The 18,936-nt window shown below is 37.6% G+C and overlaps 2 protein-coding genes across 5 annotated transcripts in view; both read right to left on the bottom strand.

Annotated features, from left to right (window-relative positions):
• Positions 1 to 7,598: 7,598 nt before the first annotated feature.
• LOC144018765 (cip1-interacting zinc finger protein-like) lies at positions 7,599 to 14,746 on the bottom strand. 3 transcript variants are annotated; one of them, XM_077521305.1, is made up of 9 exons: positions 14,594 to 14,745; positions 11,610 to 11,681; positions 11,473 to 11,531; positions 11,246 to 11,374; positions 9,859 to 9,953; positions 9,712 to 9,793; positions 8,481 to 8,585; positions 8,274 to 8,405; positions 7,599 to 7,921 (listed from the first exon to the last, which is right to left on the bottom strand). In XM_077521305.1, exons 2-9 carry the CDS (start codon positions 11,668 to 11,670, stop codon positions 7,868 to 7,870), a joined length of 717 nt encoding a protein of 238 aa, XP_077377431.1. In that variant the 5' UTR covers positions 11,671 to 11,681; positions 14,594 to 14,745; the 3' UTR covers positions 7,599 to 7,867. The 3 variants fall into 3 exon arrangements, with proteins under 3 accessions (XP_077377431.1, XP_077377429.1, XP_077377430.1); XM_077521303.1 differs by having other exon boundaries at positions 11,473 to 11,681; positions 14,594 to 14,746; XM_077521304.1 differs by having other exon boundaries at positions 9,712 to 9,790; positions 11,473 to 11,681.
• Positions 14,747 to 14,885: 139 nt separating this feature from the next.
• The window catches only part of chek2 (checkpoint kinase 2), an 11,409-nt gene continuing 7,358 nt past the window's right edge, over positions 14,886 to 18,936 (bottom strand). For both annotated transcript variants that reach the window (XM_077521301.1, XM_077521302.1), the window contains 6 exons: positions 18,886 to 18,936; positions 18,655 to 18,818; positions 16,681 to 16,796; positions 16,516 to 16,601; positions 16,362 to 16,430; positions 14,886 to 15,466 (listed from right to left, as the gene is read on the bottom strand). The exon at positions 18,886 to 18,936 is cut by the window's right edge and continues 36 nt beyond it. In XM_077521301.1, coding sequence (XP_077377427.1) covers positions 15,356 to 15,466; positions 16,362 to 16,430; positions 16,516 to 16,601; positions 16,681 to 16,796; positions 18,655 to 18,818; positions 18,886 to 18,936 — 597 coding nt within the window. In that variant the 3' untranslated portion in view covers positions 14,886 to 15,355. The remainder of the gene's footprint in view (positions 15,467 to 16,361; positions 16,431 to 16,515; positions 16,602 to 16,680; positions 16,797 to 18,654; positions 18,819 to 18,885) is intronic.

The following is an 18,936-nucleotide window of genomic DNA, read 5'->3' as shown; positions in this document are numbered from 1 at the left end:
TGTTTGGAAATATTTGTAACATTTCCACCACAGGGGTTTGTTAATTGGAGAACAAAATATGGGGAAAATATTAATATTAATTATAAGAATTCATTAATTATTAATTGAATACATATAATTTTAATTCAAATTAGGGCTGGGTATCGATTCAGATTTCCAGAATCGATTCGATTCACAATGATTTTCGATTCATTTGAGGAATTCATGTAGCACCTATTTTAGACTGTCAAAAGTACCAGTGCTGCAAATAGGAGAAACTTCTTTCTGTAATTTAATGCATTAGTAAAAAATATGAATATTTACATTAAGAATTGAATTTATTGCCGTTACATTAATACTCTGTTTTATTTAACATGGCCTTATAAAAACAATAAATAATGATTTAAATCAATTACAACCACAGTACAGGCTGTGTAAAAAAAGTGACAAAAACCACTGACACTGACGACATTCACATTGTTGTTTTTGTGCAAATGTTCCAGTGGTGGTTGAGGGGAGGGGGTGGGTGGGGAGATGATCGATACTGGCTTCCTCCGTCAGAGTGACACGGGCTCGGAAGCATTTGTTTGTGTGTGTTGGGGGCGGGGTCGAAATATCGATACATGGTTTTATGTATCGATATTACGATATGAAAAGGCATATCGACACGATATCGATATATCGAGATTTTGAACCCAGCCCTAATTCAAATGTAATTAATGAGTGATTATTAGGGATGGGAATCTTTGACTGTCTCACGATTCGATTTGATTACGATTTTTGGGTCTACGATTTGATTCAAAATCGATTTTCGATTCAAAATTATTTGATTGACAAATGATTTCTGCTTCAATTTACAGATATGCACAAGATTGTCATGATCTAGTCCAGTCCCGCTTTGCAAGACTAAATGACAAATAGAGACATTAAAGTGTCTTTTTTTTTTTTGTTTAAACATTTATTAATTTTGTATTGTAAGTGCCTTTTTCCACAAAAACAGCATGTAGGCTACAACTGCCTTTTCCCCTTCTTCATTACTAATTTAAATAAAATCGATTTTTGGACATTAAATATCGATTCGATTAATAAATGAGAATCTCGATTCTTTTATAAATCAATTTTTTGGCCCACCCCTAATGATTATTCATTATTATTTCATAATAATAATAATAATAATAATAAGTATTTATTCATTTATTTATTAAATTAATGTAATTTAAATTAAAATTTAATTGAATTAATTAATGATTATTAATTATTATATAATATTAATAATAATTAATATTAATATGGGGAAAATGTTATGTTTTTAGCATTTAGCCTACAAGTATGTTTGAAAATATTTGCAACATTTCCACCACAGCGGTTTGTTGAAAACAACTTTTTTTTTTTAACTGGGGAACAAAATATGGGGAAAATAATATAAATTCTAATTCATTAATAATATTCATTCGATTTCGATTCACAAGAATTGATGTTGATTTTTTCGATTCGATTCACTTTAATTCAATCCAATATTGATTCATTATGGCACATCCATTGTTCTTAAATATCAAGAACGTTATAAAAAAAAAAAAAATCCACAAATATTAAATTCCAAATGAAATTTTGCAGATGCAGTAACTGGTTAAATGTTAGTTATAATCACTTCATAAGTGTTCAATATTTTTTTTTTTAATTCTCATTCAATCATTGGTCATAAAAATTCAAGAGATTCTGAATTGTTTTATGTTGCAAAAAGTCAGAAAAAAAATCACTAGAATTCATGTCATAATTCAAGAAAACAGTATAAAAAAAAAGTCCTTTAAAATTGGATTTTCTGATGAATTTCTTCATGTGGAAACAAGATGTTAAAATAATCGATTCCTGGCTTTGTGAATCGATATCCGGCTTAAAAAAGCAATTTTTTTATTTTGATTTTTTATTTTTTATTTTGAACCCACTCTTCCTCTTACAGTCAAAGCTAATAAACTAATTCTTTTATGATTTATTAATTATTTTTGCTTCCATTCATTGCTTTCACTGGCAAAGTGAAACATATTATTTATTTATTTATTTTGGAACGCAAACACACACACACACACACACACTCACACACTAACGTGGCAGCTGTGTGGGTGCGTGTGCACGTTTGTTGAATGTTGTGAATGTGTCGTTTGTGTCAGGTACCAACCACCACCAGCTGCTCTTTGTGTGTGCGTGCGTGCGTGTGCGTGTAGCGACACCAGTCAAAAGTGTCCATCTGTTTGTAAGCAGCTGTGTCCTCGGCGATGTGTGCGTGCGTGTGTGGGGTGTGTGTGTGTGTGTGTGGGGGGGGGGGCTTGTCTGACTAATGAGTGTTTATTGTGTTCATGGCCATTACGACGACAACGTCGTCAATTCATTAAAAGCACTCAGCGTGCGTTTTCATCCAAATCCATTTGCAGACGCTAATTGAAAAGTTCCCGACCGACGACAAAAGAATCCACAACCAGCAAAACATTTCACTTCATTCATCAGGTTTTTTTTTTCTTTTTGATGATGACGATATATCCATATTGCGATCAATCCTGATACTTTGTCTCCAGATACATTATCGATATGCTTTCGCAAGTATGGAAATATTTGTAGTTCATTTCCAGCCACTAGAACGGCTCCATTGTGCTTGACTTATTGAGCAATTACATGGCATGCCACTAGGGGGAGTGCCTCATAAGAGTCACAGGGAAATGGATGCAAAGTCTTTAGGCAAAGAAGAAGACTCAGCAGCTGACTTACTGATTCCATTTTGCATACGTTTCTATGAAAAATTTGGATTATAGCTTCAATTTTAACATTTTAAAACATGTTTTATGTTTCAACTTTTTGAACCACACAATTTCTCAGGAATATTAATATTGTTTTAACATTGAAGTTATTTTCTTTATTTACTGTTGCAATGTTACACAAAAAAATGGTGTCCCAGTTTATAAAATGAACCAATTTACTATGTGACATGACAATCGTGTTGAAGAAAAAGCCAGAACATTTTCTGAAGACGCTTGTATTGGTTTAAAAAAAAAATACACTAAAGTACTTACTCACTGTGACAATGTGTGTCGACTTTCTGTCAACAAATTGGTGTCTTTCTTAAACACAATTCTCATGCAACATGTCACATGGTCAATTGGTTCATTTTATAAACTGGGACACCATTTTTTGTGGAATATTGCATAAGTAAATAAAAAGACAAATATTAAACACAATTAATACTCCTCCTAATTGTTTGCTTCAAAAAGTTGAAACAAAATAGGTTTTCAAATGTTCAAATTGAACTTATAATGCACATTTTTCATGGAAACGTATGCAAAACAGACACAAGAGAGAGAAATTTTTCTTTTTTTTCTTCCACAAGCCAAAGTGAGCTGATGAGTCGTCTTCTTCTCTTGAAGACTTGCGTCCATTTCCCCGCCACTGAGGAGCTCCCCCTAGTGGCCCGCCAAGTAATTGCTCAATAAGTCATGAACAAAGGAGCCGTCCGTTATAGTGGCTGTATATTAACTACAAAAATTGCGATACTTGCGGAGACGTATCGATAATCTATCGGGAGACAAAGTATCACGATTTATGGCCATATGGATATATTGTCACACTCCTTGCGGCCGTCTCACATTGCCACTTGCTCCACGTCAGACTGGAAGACGCACACATTTCTATACGTGAAGATTTTATTCAACTCCACAAAGTCCAAAATTCATATAGCAAAACGCGACTTGTCCTCTTTGCTTCGTTTTGAAATGCGCTTGACGGCGTGACGGTGACAACATTCCCTCGTCTGCCTTCCATGCTGAAAGCCTCTCAGCAAGACAATTAGCGCGCTAAGCTAACGCTTCGGAAAAAATAGAAAGTAGTGATGTTGGCAGGCAGGCAAGTGAGCGGGAAACGGAACACAGCGGGGCTCCGCCTCACATTGTGATTGATTGACACGCTCATGCATCGCCGCTTGCCGCATGACATCAAAAACTCGCACGGGATGATGATCGGCGTCAACGTCATGTTAGCGCCACAAGCTAATTGCCGCTAATTGCAGCTAATTGCAGGTTAGCCCGCTGAGGGGAGCGCTTGATCGGCCTCGCGGGGCGTCCGGGATGGGACGGCGAAAAGGGGCGGGGCCTGCCACTCACTCATATGTCACTTGCTCATGGGGGCTGGGGGGGACTTTCTCTCGTATGTTGCGTGACACACACACACACACACACCCCCACCCACACACACGCACGTTCACTGACGTGCACGTGTGTGTGCGTTTGAAGGACGGCAAGGACGCACGCGCACATCCTTGGACTTAATGGCTCGTCAGCGACAAAAGAGGCGATTGAGATGGAGAGACGACGACAAGCAAAGAGCTCGTTAGGAGCTTGTTTCACGCATCTGGGACCTCCGCCGCTTTTAGTGCATGGAAAGAAAAAAACATCATCAGGGCAAAAGCAAAACTATTTGATTGCTTCAACTGTGCAATTCATCACATTTCAATTATTACAATTAATAATTACAAAATCAGCATCATCCTAAAAAAAAAAAATAATACTGCTAATTTTGAGTTGTTTATATTTATACATTTGCACCTTTTTTTTCCAAATTTAAAATGTAATAAAAATGTAATAATTAATAATTTAATATAATATAATTTTACTTCATCCAAAAGCCACTTGCATCATTATCGGGTTTCAAAGAATTTTATTTGTCTTCATATTTTATTCCTAATGGTGATGACAATTATTAGCAAAATAATGCAGATGAATATTTTCTTGATACTGGAGGTAATGAAGCAAATAAGTATGCATATATATATATATATATATATATATATATATATATATATATATATATATATATATATATATATTGCATATGTGTATTGATTTTTTATGCATATAAATAAAAATAAGTCATGCATGCAAATAAGTAAGGCTGTGCAATTCATCACATTTCAATTATTACACTTATTACAAAACCATCATAAATGTAAAAAAAAGGTTGATGCTAATTTTTTAGTATTATTAGTGAATATTTATACATTTGCAACTATTTTAAAATTTTAAAATAAGAAATTTAATACATTTTGTTCCATCCAAAAGGAACTTGCATAATAATAAGTTACAAATAACTTTTCACTTATTCCTCACAAGGGTCGCGGGGGCTGCTGGCGCCTATCTCAGCTGGCTCTGGGCAGTAGGCGGGGGACACCCTGGACTGGTTGCCAGCCAATCGCAGGGCACACAGAGACGAACAACCATCCACACTCACACTCACACCTAGGGACAATTCGGAGCGCCCAATTAACCTGCCATGCATGTCTTTGGAATGTGGGAGGAGACCGGAGTACCCGGAGAAGACCCACGCGGGCACGGGGAGAACATGCAAACTCCACCCAGGAAGGTCCGAGCCTGGACTCGAACCGGAGACCTCAGAACTGGGAGGCGGACGTGCTAACCACTCGACTACCGTGCCGTCAAAGAACTTTATTTATCTTAATGTTTTTTACATTTAAACATTTGATTTTTTTTTTTTTTTTTTTTTTTTACCAAAAAAAATAAATAAACGACCATCCTAATGGTGATGACAATTATGAGCAAAAATAATGGCGATTAATATTTTCTTGATACTGGAAGTGACGAAGCAAATCAGAACAACAGCAAATTGTGGAGCACTCATTTTTCCATTTTAATTGATTAATTATTTATCAATTCAAATTTTAATGATCAATTTATTTGAATTTTGTATCCACTAATTGTGGATCTAACACTAACCCGCTCTCATTTTCACTTGAAAGTAAATCACACAAAAAAGATATAATAATAATAATAATCCACAAATGAATTCTTGCTCAAATTGTCGCAATGTTTGTCAACATGTGGATGATAAATAAATCCTACCCCCTAAAAAAATGGACTTTCCAAAAATGAGTTCCAGAATGAACGAAATTAAGTGTCCACATGGCCAAGGTTGCACGCACGCACGCGCACGCGTCTGCTTTTTGGGCAAATCGATAAAAGTCATGATTGGTTGCTCGTGCTGACCTTGCATCGATACACAAACAGACATTTGCTTCCATCTCGCCTTTTTTTTTACGCCGCCATCCCCGACACGCGCACCAACCGGATCGGATGAGAATAGACCAGAAATGAAGCTCAAACGATAACCACCATCATAGCAGTGTGTTATGCTAATGTATAGCAAAGCTAACATCAAAAATCATTTGGATTGTTCAAGCCAAACTTTTGGAGGACGAGAGAAACGCAACAAAAGTTTCCCGCCGAAATGAGTCCAGACATTTGGACACTTCAACATTCAATAACGGATCAATATCAAATTGATTGGATGGTCAGCAGCGGTAGCGGTAGCTGAAGACTTGGCGCATGGTGAAAATGGTGCACCGCTCCCATCTGTTGGCCGTTTTGTCTCATTGCCACCCTCGTCAAGCTCCTCCCTCCCGCTGACAATATGCGCATGCGCGTGTGTCCCAACCTCCGCGTCGCATATCACGTGACCATCGTGACCTTCACGACGTGCACCAGCGCATAAATCTCAAGATTTATTTATTTATTTATTTATTGTGAATGGAAATGGTTTCAAACGTATACTTTACTTCCTTTGTTGTACATATTTTACAACAGTAATTATTTCCATATATATTAATGCATCGCATTGATTTCTGCGCTTGCGCCATGTTTTTTTTTTTTCATACTCGCAATGCATTGTGGTCAATATCAAGCCGATTGATAGTGATACTGCAACTTTTGGTATCAATCCAATACCAGGTAAATACAGGGCCAGTATCGTCGATCGATACTTTTTGAAAATTATATTGTATATTTATTTTTTTAATGAAGGTAGCTGGATCATGGAACTGCTTATTGCAGTCAATTTTCAACCTTTAAGAGTTTTTGTTATTGTTGTTTCCTTTTTAAACAAAGGATAATTAGGACAACTAATATTACTTTATCTTTTTTTTTTTCAAAGACATTACAACCATGAGACAACATCTATTTTTTTGTTTACTTTATTAAACAAATTGCACAAAGTGATCATAAGAAAACAAAACTTAAACAAATGATTTATCATATACTGTTTAGAAACTATAAATACAAAAAAAGAAATAAATCTGCCTTCATTGCACTTCTTTTGTGGATTTTTTTTTCAACCTAAATGAAGATGGTCACTTATTGATCAGATATCGATATTGACATGGCATCGATAATTGGATGGATCCGCCCACCACTACCGGTTGAGTGAACGTCGATGTTCACAACTTTCCATTTTGAGTGGCCGACATTTTCGTGCACCTGTCGCTTCCATGGCAACACATAAGCGGCCCAAACATGCACAAAAAAATCCTCCTGTGGTGACACCTAACGCCGCCTCCCTCCAAAATCACTTGCACACTTCACTTTAGTGCTGTCACCATCCAATATTTTGACAATCAATTAATCTATCAATTAATCTGATTCATTTTAATTTTGCATCAAAGTGTATTACAAAAGCCTCAATGATGAGGCTCAATGATGAAAATAGTTGTGGATTAATTTGATAGTCGATTACTTATCGATTGGTTTTGACAACTCGAGTTGAGTCCCAAACATTTTTGCATGTCACCTTGATGCAGTGTTTGCTTTCAAAAGATTTATTGACAAACGTTTTCATGCTCACTGCACTATTTGTTCAATTGCGATTGGCTCTTACTTTTCCCCTTGTACTTACTTTCCACACTTGTTGGAGGAGGAGCTACCAGAAGTTTTTTTTGTTTGTTTTTGGTGCTCCTCCTTGCTGCACGCAACAAGTCGGTCCACGGATGCCAGTGTCCTGTTTTTTTGCAGTACAAAGGATGAGGGCAGGCGGCGATGGGCGGAGACATGGGACGGAGGCGGGGTTAAGGGATGAGCGCCGGGACCGCGTCCATCCGCCTGGGTTGCTGCTGCTTCACCTGCGGAGACGCACACGCCGTCAAAAGTTCAAACAAATACACACACACACACATGCACACACACACACGCACGCACGCACACAAACCCAAAACTTTTTCCAAAATAAATAAATAAATAATATATAATAATTATAAGAATAATAATAATATGTATATGTATGTGTGTGGGTGTGTCTATGTATGTATTTTTTAAATTTCTTTTCAAATTCAAAAGGAGTTATGTGTTGTAAAAAACAGATGAAGAAAATGAAAGTGAAATGTTTTGATTGAATAATTTGGGTGGGCAAAACCGATGTGGAAGGAGATGACCGACATAAAAAAAAAAATTCAGGCCAAAAAGGACATCATTCACCTGGCAAGCGGGTGCCTCCTCTTGAGAAACTTCCACTTCCTGTTTAGGCTCCTCCTCTTCCTCCTCCTCCTCAAAGCAGCCAACGGCATCCACAGTGATAAGCTCCTCCTCCTGAGCCTTCTTGACGAGCACCTGCTGGGACACAGGCCAGCATCACATCTGCTTCCCAACACACGGACACATATACACGCGCGCACGACCTCTGACCTGTCGCTTGTGCGTGTCAGACTTCATGTGCTCCACAAACTTGCGCGGCGTCTTCAGGTGACGGCGGCACGCCGCGCAGAACGGCCGCGACGTACGTTTGCGCGCCTGCGCGCACACACACACACACACACACACACGAGCACGCAGGTCAAGTAGGGCTGGCTAGAAAATATTAATATTCCATTTCATAGCCCAATATTGATTCATAAAACCATGAATCCATACTTTTAATACGGCTTTTTTTTCTCCCCGTAAATTAATGTGCCAAATAGAAACGTCCCGCTGTTTACAAAACAAACACAAAATGGCAAAATACAGCCTGGGGGGGGGGGGGGGGGGGGTTAGGAGAATCACCACCAGTAATGAAGACAAGCCCTGATCTGTAAATTGAGAAGTAGTTTGTTTGTTTAAATCCTGTATTTAAAAAGTGCCTTTTCCAGAGTCAAACCAGCAGACTGGGCCTTTAAGAATGACATCCATTCTATATTTAAACACAAAACATGCTTCGTTTTTAAAACATCGCATGCCTCGCATTAACAGGAAGTTAGCAAATGCTAACGGGAAGTTAGCATCAACTTCGGCAGTGTTTTTCCTTCAAATAACTAATCGAATTGGGCCCTTCTAAATGCAATTGTTTTGTAGCCTAGCACTAACAGGAAGTTAGCAAATACTAACGGGAAGTTAGCATAAAATTTGAGTGTTTTTCCTTCAAATAATGAATCGAATCGTTTTGTAGCCTAGCTCTAACAGGAAGTTAGCAAACGCTAACAGGAAGTTAGCATCGACGTTGGGAGTGTTTTTCCTTCAAATAACGAATCAAATCGGGCCCTTCTGAATTTAATCGATTTTGGAAATGTGAATTGAAACCCAGCCCTAATATAAGCGCATTAAGTTTGCGCATGCGCAAGGGAAAAAAACGAGGCTACCAACTACCCTATCAATTTGAATGGCAGAAATTAGAGTGACAATATTTGCGTAACTGTACATTTAAAGCTGGCAAGTCAACTTCCCCGATGTCAGTAAACCACATGCTATGCATGTTCATAAAAACAGCAACTTTCCAGCGGTTGAAACGTTTCTATCAGTGACGATTCCATTGGATCCAATTCATTTTCAATGACCGTTTGGTAGTTTCGCCTACCCACAATGGACCACGCCACTACCCATAATGCACCTTGAATTCGAGATGCGCATATGCGAACATGCGAGCGGCGTGATGTCATGATCTCACTTTGTGCTGTTTGGTTCGTCGATGGCTGATGACATCGTCGCTAAAGTGCCTCTGACACGTGTCGCACCAGTGGCGCCTCCTGCTGGACAAACACACGTACCATGTTATCACCGAGCGTGCGTGTGCGTGCACGCACATGCATGTCACCTGTTTGTGAGCGTGTGCGTGATGACGCTGACGGCGCGCGTCATGTCCTTCCATTTGCTCATGTGGGATGAGCTGCTCATGTGCTCCGCAAACATCTGGACACGGACAAACGCGCTCGTGTCAGGTGCGTGTGACAAAAAAATAAAATAAAAAAAATAAAAAAATAAAAATAAAAAATACAATTCTCTTTTAGTACAATTAGGGCTGCTCCATTATGAAAAAAAATAATAAAAATAATCGTGATTATTTTGGCAATAATTTAAATCACAATTATTGAAACAATTATCTTTTGGTACAAAACAAGAAAATGTTTAAGCGTTTAAAAATACTAAAGACCAATTTAAAAAAAAAAATAGAAACACTATAATCATGCAAGTTCCTTTTGGATCAAACAGAATTTATAATTATTTATTTATTTATTTATGTTGGAAAAAACTTGAAGTCGGAGTGCAGCTTGTGCACTGCGAAGTAGGGTGATCATTTATTTTTTGGTGCAAATCGTAAAAAAAATTAAAAATAAAACATTTATATTTCTTTATTTATTTATGTTGGCAAAAACTTGAAGTCGGAGTGCACCTTGTGCACTGTAAAGTAGGATGATCATTTATTTTTTTGGTAAACAATGAAAAAAAAAAAGAAGAGAAAAAATAAAATAAAATATTTATTATATTTATTTATTATTTATGTTTGAAAAAAAATGATATTGGAGTACAGCTTGTGCAACTATATATATATATATATATATATATATATATTTATTTATTATGATTATACTGATTTTGTAATAGTGGAGTGTAATAATTGAAATTGTAATTGAATTTGAATTAATTGTACAGCCCTAAGTACAATTCACAATCAATTTTAAATGTCCTAAAATGGATTTTACATCAATGATTTGATATTGTCTTGCCCTTGTTTGTGGAGTGGGAACACTGTTCATGTTGTACCCGATTTGGCCACTTAGGGGCAGTGTGGTCCGCGCATTCATCTACACGGTCAAGTTGCAGCCACATTAGAGAGTAGAAGGAGAACATCACCATCATTATGTCAATAAAAGTTTTTTGTTTTTTTTTCCTATATGCCGGTGAGTCATGTTAACAAGATGCTTCTCTGTATACAGTCCTGAAACGTTTTTGTATGAATAATCGTTCTTTTGAGGGATAAAAGTGTTGCGAGTAGCGCGCTAATTAGCATTAGCGATTCAGGCTGGAGTAGATCATGACGATTATTTCCTCGTCTATAAAATGAATCAGAAATCATTGTCATTCAAATCATTTGTAATCAAAAATCGATTCTGAATCGAATCACAGAGCCAAAAATCATAATCGAATCATGAGACAGTCAAAAGATCAGCCGTGGTAGCAATACGTTTGGGGCGCGTCCTCACCTGCATGGCGTGACAGGTGACATCACACATGTGACAGCGAAGCCCCGCCCCCGCCACTTGCGTGCCAGCCATCTTGAAGTGTCGAGTGTGGTCCCGTTGCTGGATGGTCACCTCCAGCGAAGGCGCGCTCTGCGACTCGGACGCAAAAAAAATAAAATTAAAAAATAAAAATAAAAATCCATTTAGTGAACGCGGCAGCGAGCACGCCGAGGATGTTTTCGGATCACCTGCGAAGTTTTGTCGGCGTGCGGCGCCTCTGATGCCTCCTGCTGTACGGGAGGGCAAACTGCATGTGAAAGTCCAAACGCTGTCAGTGCAGGACAAGCAAGAGAGTTGGCAAGTGAGCGAGCGAGCGGTGGCGAACCTCCTGGAGCGTCAGCGGGACTTGTGGGCAGCGGACGCGCCTGCTCGCCATCGGTCAGCATGGCTGGCCTGCCTGCATTTTTGTTTGGGACAGGATCAGCGGGATTATAGTTTGGCAAAAGTTTTTCATTTTGAGTTTGTTTTCATTTCCTTTTGTTTTTTTGTTTTTAATTTATTTTTAAATTTAGTTAGTTTTAATTAGTTTTCTGGGTGGTTTTGTTAGGTGTAATTAGTTTTAGTTATTTAATAAATGCTTAGGTTTTTTTATTTACTTGGTTTCAGTATTAGTTTTAGTTTAAAAAAAAAACGTGTGTTACTTGTGCACAAAAAAAAAAAAACTAATTTCAATAAATTAAATAAATTGAGTTAGTTTCAATTAGTTTTCATGGTGGTTCTGTTAGTTTTTATTAGTTTTAGTTATTTGATGCTTAGTTTTAGTTGTTTTAGTTTAAAAAAAAATGTGTAAGACTTGTGCGCAATATTTAAATTTTTTTTTTTTTTTTTGAATTTTGAATTAGTTTTCAGGGTGGTTATGTTAATTTTTTTTATCAGTTTTATGATTTAATAAATACTTAGTTTTAGCTAGTTTCAGTTTTAGGAAAAACTATGTGTATTACTTGTGCGCAATATTTTTAAAAAATAAACAGCATTAGAGCGAGGTCGTACTTTTCTATTGGCTTGCTGCAAGATGACGTCACTTCTGTGTGACACACGTTCAATTGTCCTTATTCCGGTTATTATCAATATAAATGTACTTGAAATCACATTTCAAATCATCCCCAAAAACTCATGCATTCAATTAATTACCAAAGACTGAAACAAAGGACATTTTTGCAATCATTATAGTTTTGTAAACATCATATGTAGTTTCAGTTGTTTTTTGTTTTTTTAAGAAGCATTTTCGTTTTTGATTTTGTGAACAAAATTGTTTGTTGAATTTTAGTTTTAGTTTTTTTTTTGTTGTTGTTGGTTTTAGTTCACTCAAATCACCTTGGACGGGGTTAGCATTTTGTCCCGTCAGGGATGAGGATGCTTCGTCATTCCGATCTTGATTTTCAACCAGCATGAAGAGCGGTTGGAATAAGCGAGAGGACACGCCCACCGTACATCCCATCACCACAATTTTCACCACATCGAACGTCAGAAAACCTCCGAGGCCTATGTGCAAGTTCCGTGCTTTTCAATTATTTCTTGTTAGAAGCAAAAAAAAAATAAAGATAAATATTCACACTCCGGATGGCCTCCCAGCTTTGAGGACTCGGGTTCGAGTCCAGGCTCCGGCCTTCCTGGGTGGAGTTTGCATGTTCTTGCACATTCCAAAGACATGCATGGCAGGTTGAACGGCCGCTTCAAATTGTCCCTAGGTGTGATTGTGAGTGTGGATTGTTGTTCGTCTCTGTGTGCCCTGCAATTGGCTGGCAACCAGTTTAGGGTGTACCCTGCCTACTGCCCAGAGCCAGCTGAGATAGGCTCCAGCACCCCCCGCGACCCTTGTGAGGAATAAGAGGTCAAGAAAATAGATGGCTGGATGGATATTCACACTCCCCCAACTCTCCGCCATGACTATAAATTGGGTCAACACCTCTGCACAGTCTCAGCACTACTGCCACCTACTGTAGTGGATGAGAAATTACACTACAGCAAAAAACATGTTCCTGGAAGGCCCATTTGAGAAGGACTTCGTGACGTACACAAGAATACGAATCAACCCTCTTCCATCAAGCGGTTTATTAAATTAGGCTCGTCATTAATGCCGTCATCAGGAGGTTTTGTTGAACGTTTGGAAGGCTGCTAATTAAGTGCGCAACTCGGCCCTCGCGGAGTATTTGCATTTGAACTAACGAAAATATATAATCACATTTCACAAAAACACATTTTCGTTTGTTTTGTCTAATAATAGATCATTTCAACCACACTTGCACTCTTTGGGGTCAATAGGCCAGATCAACTTGAAGCTATTGGTCTAAAAAGCTAATTTATATGGTGCTAAAACGCAGAAAATATCTCTTGTTTTGTCTAATAAGAGATAATTTCAACCATCCTTGCACTCTTTTGGGTCAATAGGTCAGATCAACTTGAAGCTATTGGTCTATTGTTTTTTTTTTGTTTTTTTTTATCCCCTTTTATTTATTTAACTTTTAATCTATATTGTCTTGTAGCTTTGTTTTTATTTATTTATTTTTTCTATCGTGTTTAACCGTTTTCTTTTAGTGTTTAAATGTTTTTATTTGGTAGTTATAAAATTTTTAGCTCCAGTGTTTTCTCATGGGGGAGCCTCCACAGTGAGAGGGATGCTTGGTCTTCATCCATCTCACTGTGGATGAACTCCTCCTGGGTGCCTTTCCTTACAGGGTACATCTGTGCCCCGCCATGTTGTGGTTTTCATGTGTTTGTTGGGTTTTGGGTGTGTCTGTGGGTACGATCATGGGGATGGGGGGGCTTTTTCTTTCTTTTATTTTATTGCATTATGGATGTCCAGCACTTTGAGTTGCATTTTAAATGTATGAAAGGTGCTATATAAATAAAGTTGATTGATTGATTGATTGATAAAAAGCTAATTTATATGGTGCTAAAACGCAGAAAATATCTCAAATAGAAAAACGAAGTGCACGTATATTATGCTCATCTCGTGCTAATAAAAAGTAGGCTATATGAAATTGTGAAATGAGCATTTAGTCATAATCAGCCGTGTGATGATGATGACGATGCGGATTTGCCGGCAACTTCAACAAGATGGCGCACATGCACTAAAATGTTTTTGGCTGGACTGTGAATAATTCAAAAGTGACGCCTTTATGAAAACAATAAAACGAATAAAAGTCATGGAAAGATTCGCGACTTTCGCACGTCCGACGAACAAGGACACGTTGAGCGATGCCAATCTGGTTGGGCTCTTTTTCTCGCCCTTTTCTACAAACTAACAGCGGCAACATCAAATAAAGAAACAAAACGTCAAATTCAAGAAAACGCGTCAGCCATCGTTACCTTGTCTGCTGGTCAAACTGTCTCAAGCTGCTTGATGTTGACAAACTGACAAGCACCGCTACTAAACGGAACCCAAATCCGTTCTGCGCGCCTCTGTCGCCTCCTTGTGGCGCGGAGTGACGTCTTTCTTCTGCTCTACTTCGGCTTCATTTCTTTGTTTGCAAAGCCGCATTTAGTTGCACTGCCGCCACCTGCGGGCCCGCCAGGGCAAATCATGCTGTCAGCCCCTTGTAACGTTGCAAGCATTTTTCGTGACAACAAATGGTTGAACAAACTTGTGGACTCCATTGCGTTGTGTAAAAGTGAGCATATGAGAGGTCATACGTTTATATTTGGGATGTTTCATAACATGATAACAGACATACAGAAAGACACCAGTATGAGTACTTGAGTAGTCTTGAATAGTCACCAATGCCACGAGTAGCTTTGATACATAAAAAAAACAATGGCAGATCACTTCAAGATCTATATATCCCAATACAGCAATTTTTATCTGTATTTTATCTGTAATCTGACAATCTTCTAGATCATAAACAGACACAAGAGTATCGAGTAACGATACATTGAAATAATAGCCAGTATCACGCACAGCTGGCGAGGTAGCACGTCAGCAACTGTGTGATTGGCTGTCAGTAGTCGGGTTGCCATGACAACAATCCTGCCGAGAACAGGAAGTGACATCATGAAGCAGCGAGGTAAAAAAAAAAAAAAAAAAAAAAAAAAAAAAAAACCGAGAGACGTTATTAGAAATATTTGCATGCTTTATGGCGTTCCAGTGGGCGGGGCTTGTTTGGCAGGACGCTGCTCATCGTCGTGGTCTTCTCGCACTCGTTTCCGTGACAACGATGATGATGATGACGCTGGCTCCGCCTCCTGCCATCACAAAAGATTCTCATTGGTTGTAGTAGTATTTTTATTTTTTTTATTTTTTTAATGTTACATTTTATTTTGTTGGCAAAAATGTTCAATCAATGAATCATCTCGTATTTGGCATTCGCGAACATCGTATATAACACTTTTGCAAACAAATGGTTTTGTTTTTTGTTTTTTTTTACCTTTCCTCTTTCTTTCCTTCTTTTTCTTTCCTTCCTTCTTTTATTGCCTTCTTTCTTTCCCTCTTCCTTCCTTTCTTTGCTTCTTTCCTACCTTCTTTCTTTCCTTCTTTTATTTCCTTCCTTCCTTCTTTCTCTTTCCTTCCCTCTTTTTCCTTTCCTTCTTTCCCTCTTTTCTTCCCTTCTTTCCTTCCCTCTTTTCTTCCTTCTTTCCTTCCTTCTTTCTTTCCTCCCGTCTTTTATTTCCTTCTTTCTTTCCTTCCTTCATTTAATTCTTTCCTTTTTTTCTTTCTTTGCTTCTTTCTTTCCTTCCTTTTATTTCCTTCTTTCTTTCCTTTGATCTTTCCTCTGATCTCTTGACCTTCTGAACTTCACAACTGGCGAGTCTCTCAAGTATCCGCTTAAGGTGAAGGGTCATGTGATTTTGATTTGGTTTCAGTTGAATTAATGAGCACAAACTCGCACCCACACACACACAAAAAAAAAAAAAGAGCGCAATGATGATGATGGTGACATGTTGAATCGGTATGACTACCGAATGAACAATACTGAGCTTAAAAAATAATAATAAAAAAATCAAGTTGCAGTCTGCGCACATTCAGGCACACTTGCTAGTTGCTAGCTAGCAGATGGCACAGTTTGCTAGCATGCTACGGAAGTTAGCATTTCTTCACAACATTTTGCCTAGTCTGTCAAATGTGTGTGTGTGTGGTTACCATGGCGACATGCTCAGCACCCGTGGACGGATACATGAGTCGGTGGGCTTTCTCCAACATGACCGGGTCCTACAAACACAAACGCGCACACAGGATCCCGTTTGAATGTCCCCCTGATGTTGACGCTGCCGGTTGTCACGGCGACGAGGAGGACCTTCATCCAGGCGTGCCCGAGTGCCTCGTCGATGGTCATCCTGTCGGCGGGCGCCACCACCAGCAGTTTTCGCACCACGTCCTTGGCTGTCACACACGCACACAGGCCGATGAAAGGCACAGACCTAAAGTTGATGACGAGGAGGACGAAGAGGAGGAAGGTCACCTTGGTCGGACACGTGTTGCCACTTGGCCGGCACCATGGTGAAGTGCCCTCGCGCGATCTGCTCGCTCACCGACAGCGACGAGAAGTTCTCGTGGAACGGCGGGTACCCGCACAGGCTGCACACATGAGTGTGCGTGCAAAATGTAAACAAACGTGAACAGACTCACATGACGAAACCAACTCTTGAGAAATTCTCAGAACTGCTCAAGTGTCAATAATGGAAAAAAATAAATGAAAAATGTGGACGAGTTCCCAATTATATCAGATTATAGAAATGATCAATCTATTGAATAAAAAATTAAATGTAAAATTGTTTTTTATTTTATTATAAAGATTATAATTTTGAATATATTTAAATAATTTAATTAATAATAATAAATTTATTTACATTAAATTTACATTTAGCTGTATTTATTTTTTATTTACATATTTATTTAATATTAATAAAAATACTTAATGTATATATATATATATATATATATATATATATATATATATATATATATATATATATATATATATATATATATATATATATATATATAAATTATATATTTAATTCTTTGACTGCCAAACGTTATCCAACCCCGACAGTGCCAACAGGCAAACAGAATATTGTGTGCTATGACTACATAAACATGGATACCACATGAAAGATCGCATTCCATTCTTTCATTAGGGAAAAAAAAAAAAAAAAGAGAGAGAGTATGTTTCTACTTTATTCCGTTCTTTAGTAATCACCATTTGAAAATAGGCATCAAGCGAAAATAGAAAAAACTAACTTTTTGTGAAGAGATATTTTTGTGCACAACAGTGACCTTGACACTAATATTTTTTTTAATTGGATTTGACGTGACAAAGGCTTTGATCATTCACGTCATGCTTGAAAACGCTCTTTCATCAGATTCATCATGTTTCATTTTAATTTGCTATACAGAGAGCCCATTCAAAAGAGAGATGATGCTGCCATCTGTAGCCATAGTGTGTTTTTTTTGTTTTTGTTTTTAATTTCCCAACCCCAATGACAGAGCAGCGCTGCACAAGTCGTTGCTCTGCCCATTGAGGAAGAAAAAAACAACAACGTAGTAAACGTCAATTAACGTTTATGGCGGCATTCATTGGGATTTTAGCATACATTATTCAACGTTTTTGGCGGTCAAAGAGTTAATATTAATACAAACTAATTAAATTTGGTGATAATTAGTTATAATATAATAATATCATTTGGTTATAATTGTTTTTATTAATATTAAATAAATAAAATTAATTAAATAAATATATACATAAAATTTTGAATATATATAAATAATTACAAATAATTTTATTTAAAATTACATTTACATTTAATTTATTTATTAATGAAAACTAATTATATTTACAAAAACAATACAAAAAACAATAACCAAATATAATTAATCATAACCAGATAATTAGTTTTTAATATTAAATAAATAGAATTAAACGTAAATGTAAAGTAAATAAAATTACTATTAATTAAATTATTTAAATATATTTAAAATGATAATTTATATAATAAATCAGAATATTGTGTGCTTTTACTATATATACAATGTTGCACGTCGATATTGCACTGCTCATTGATTAAAAAAACAAAACGTAGTTGACGTCATTTAACATTTATGGCGACATACATCATGGTTTTATTATTCATTATTTAACGTTTTTGGCGGTCAAAGATGTAAAAAATGTGGACGAGTTCCCAATTAGGTAGGAAAAAGTTGACGAGAAAGAAGAGGCGCCAAAAGGACCCCCAAGTAACTGAGCGAGTTGGGAGCTCAGCTCTTGAAACACATTAAAAAAAAATAATAATAATGTATTCACATTTTTGTGATATTTCTGTTTTTTGTTTTTTTTTAAAGTATTTTTGTTTTGACTTTATTTTAAAAGTTTTTCAATTTTACTTTGAGTCATTTTGTTTTTTTGAATGAAAACCCGTGACGTGACATGGTTTACCATACGAAGAGGAGCACGCCAAGGCTCCAGGCGTCGACGGGCAGTCCATAACCGCCGGTGGTGGCGTGCGTCAACACTTCGGGCGCCAGGTAGGACGGCGTCCCGCACAAGGTCCTCATCAGGGCCGCTTCCTCCAGGATGCGCGACTGGTTGAAGTCCGTCACCTGACACGCGCACGCACGGGTCACGTGACTCGCTCTGATCATTGCCGTGGCGCACGCACGCACCAACCTTGATGAGGCACTCGTCCTCATGCGACGACAGGAGGATGTTCTCCGGTTT

Source organism: Festucalex cinctus, chromosome 5 (genome assembly GCF_051991245.1).
Source record: "Festucalex cinctus isolate MCC-2025b chromosome 5, RoL_Fcin_1.0, whole genome shotgun sequence".
In the NCBI taxonomy this organism is placed as follows: Eukaryota; Metazoa; Chordata; class Actinopteri; order Syngnathiformes; family Syngnathidae; genus Festucalex; species Festucalex cinctus.
This window is presented reverse-complemented; position numbering and strand designations above follow the sequence as displayed.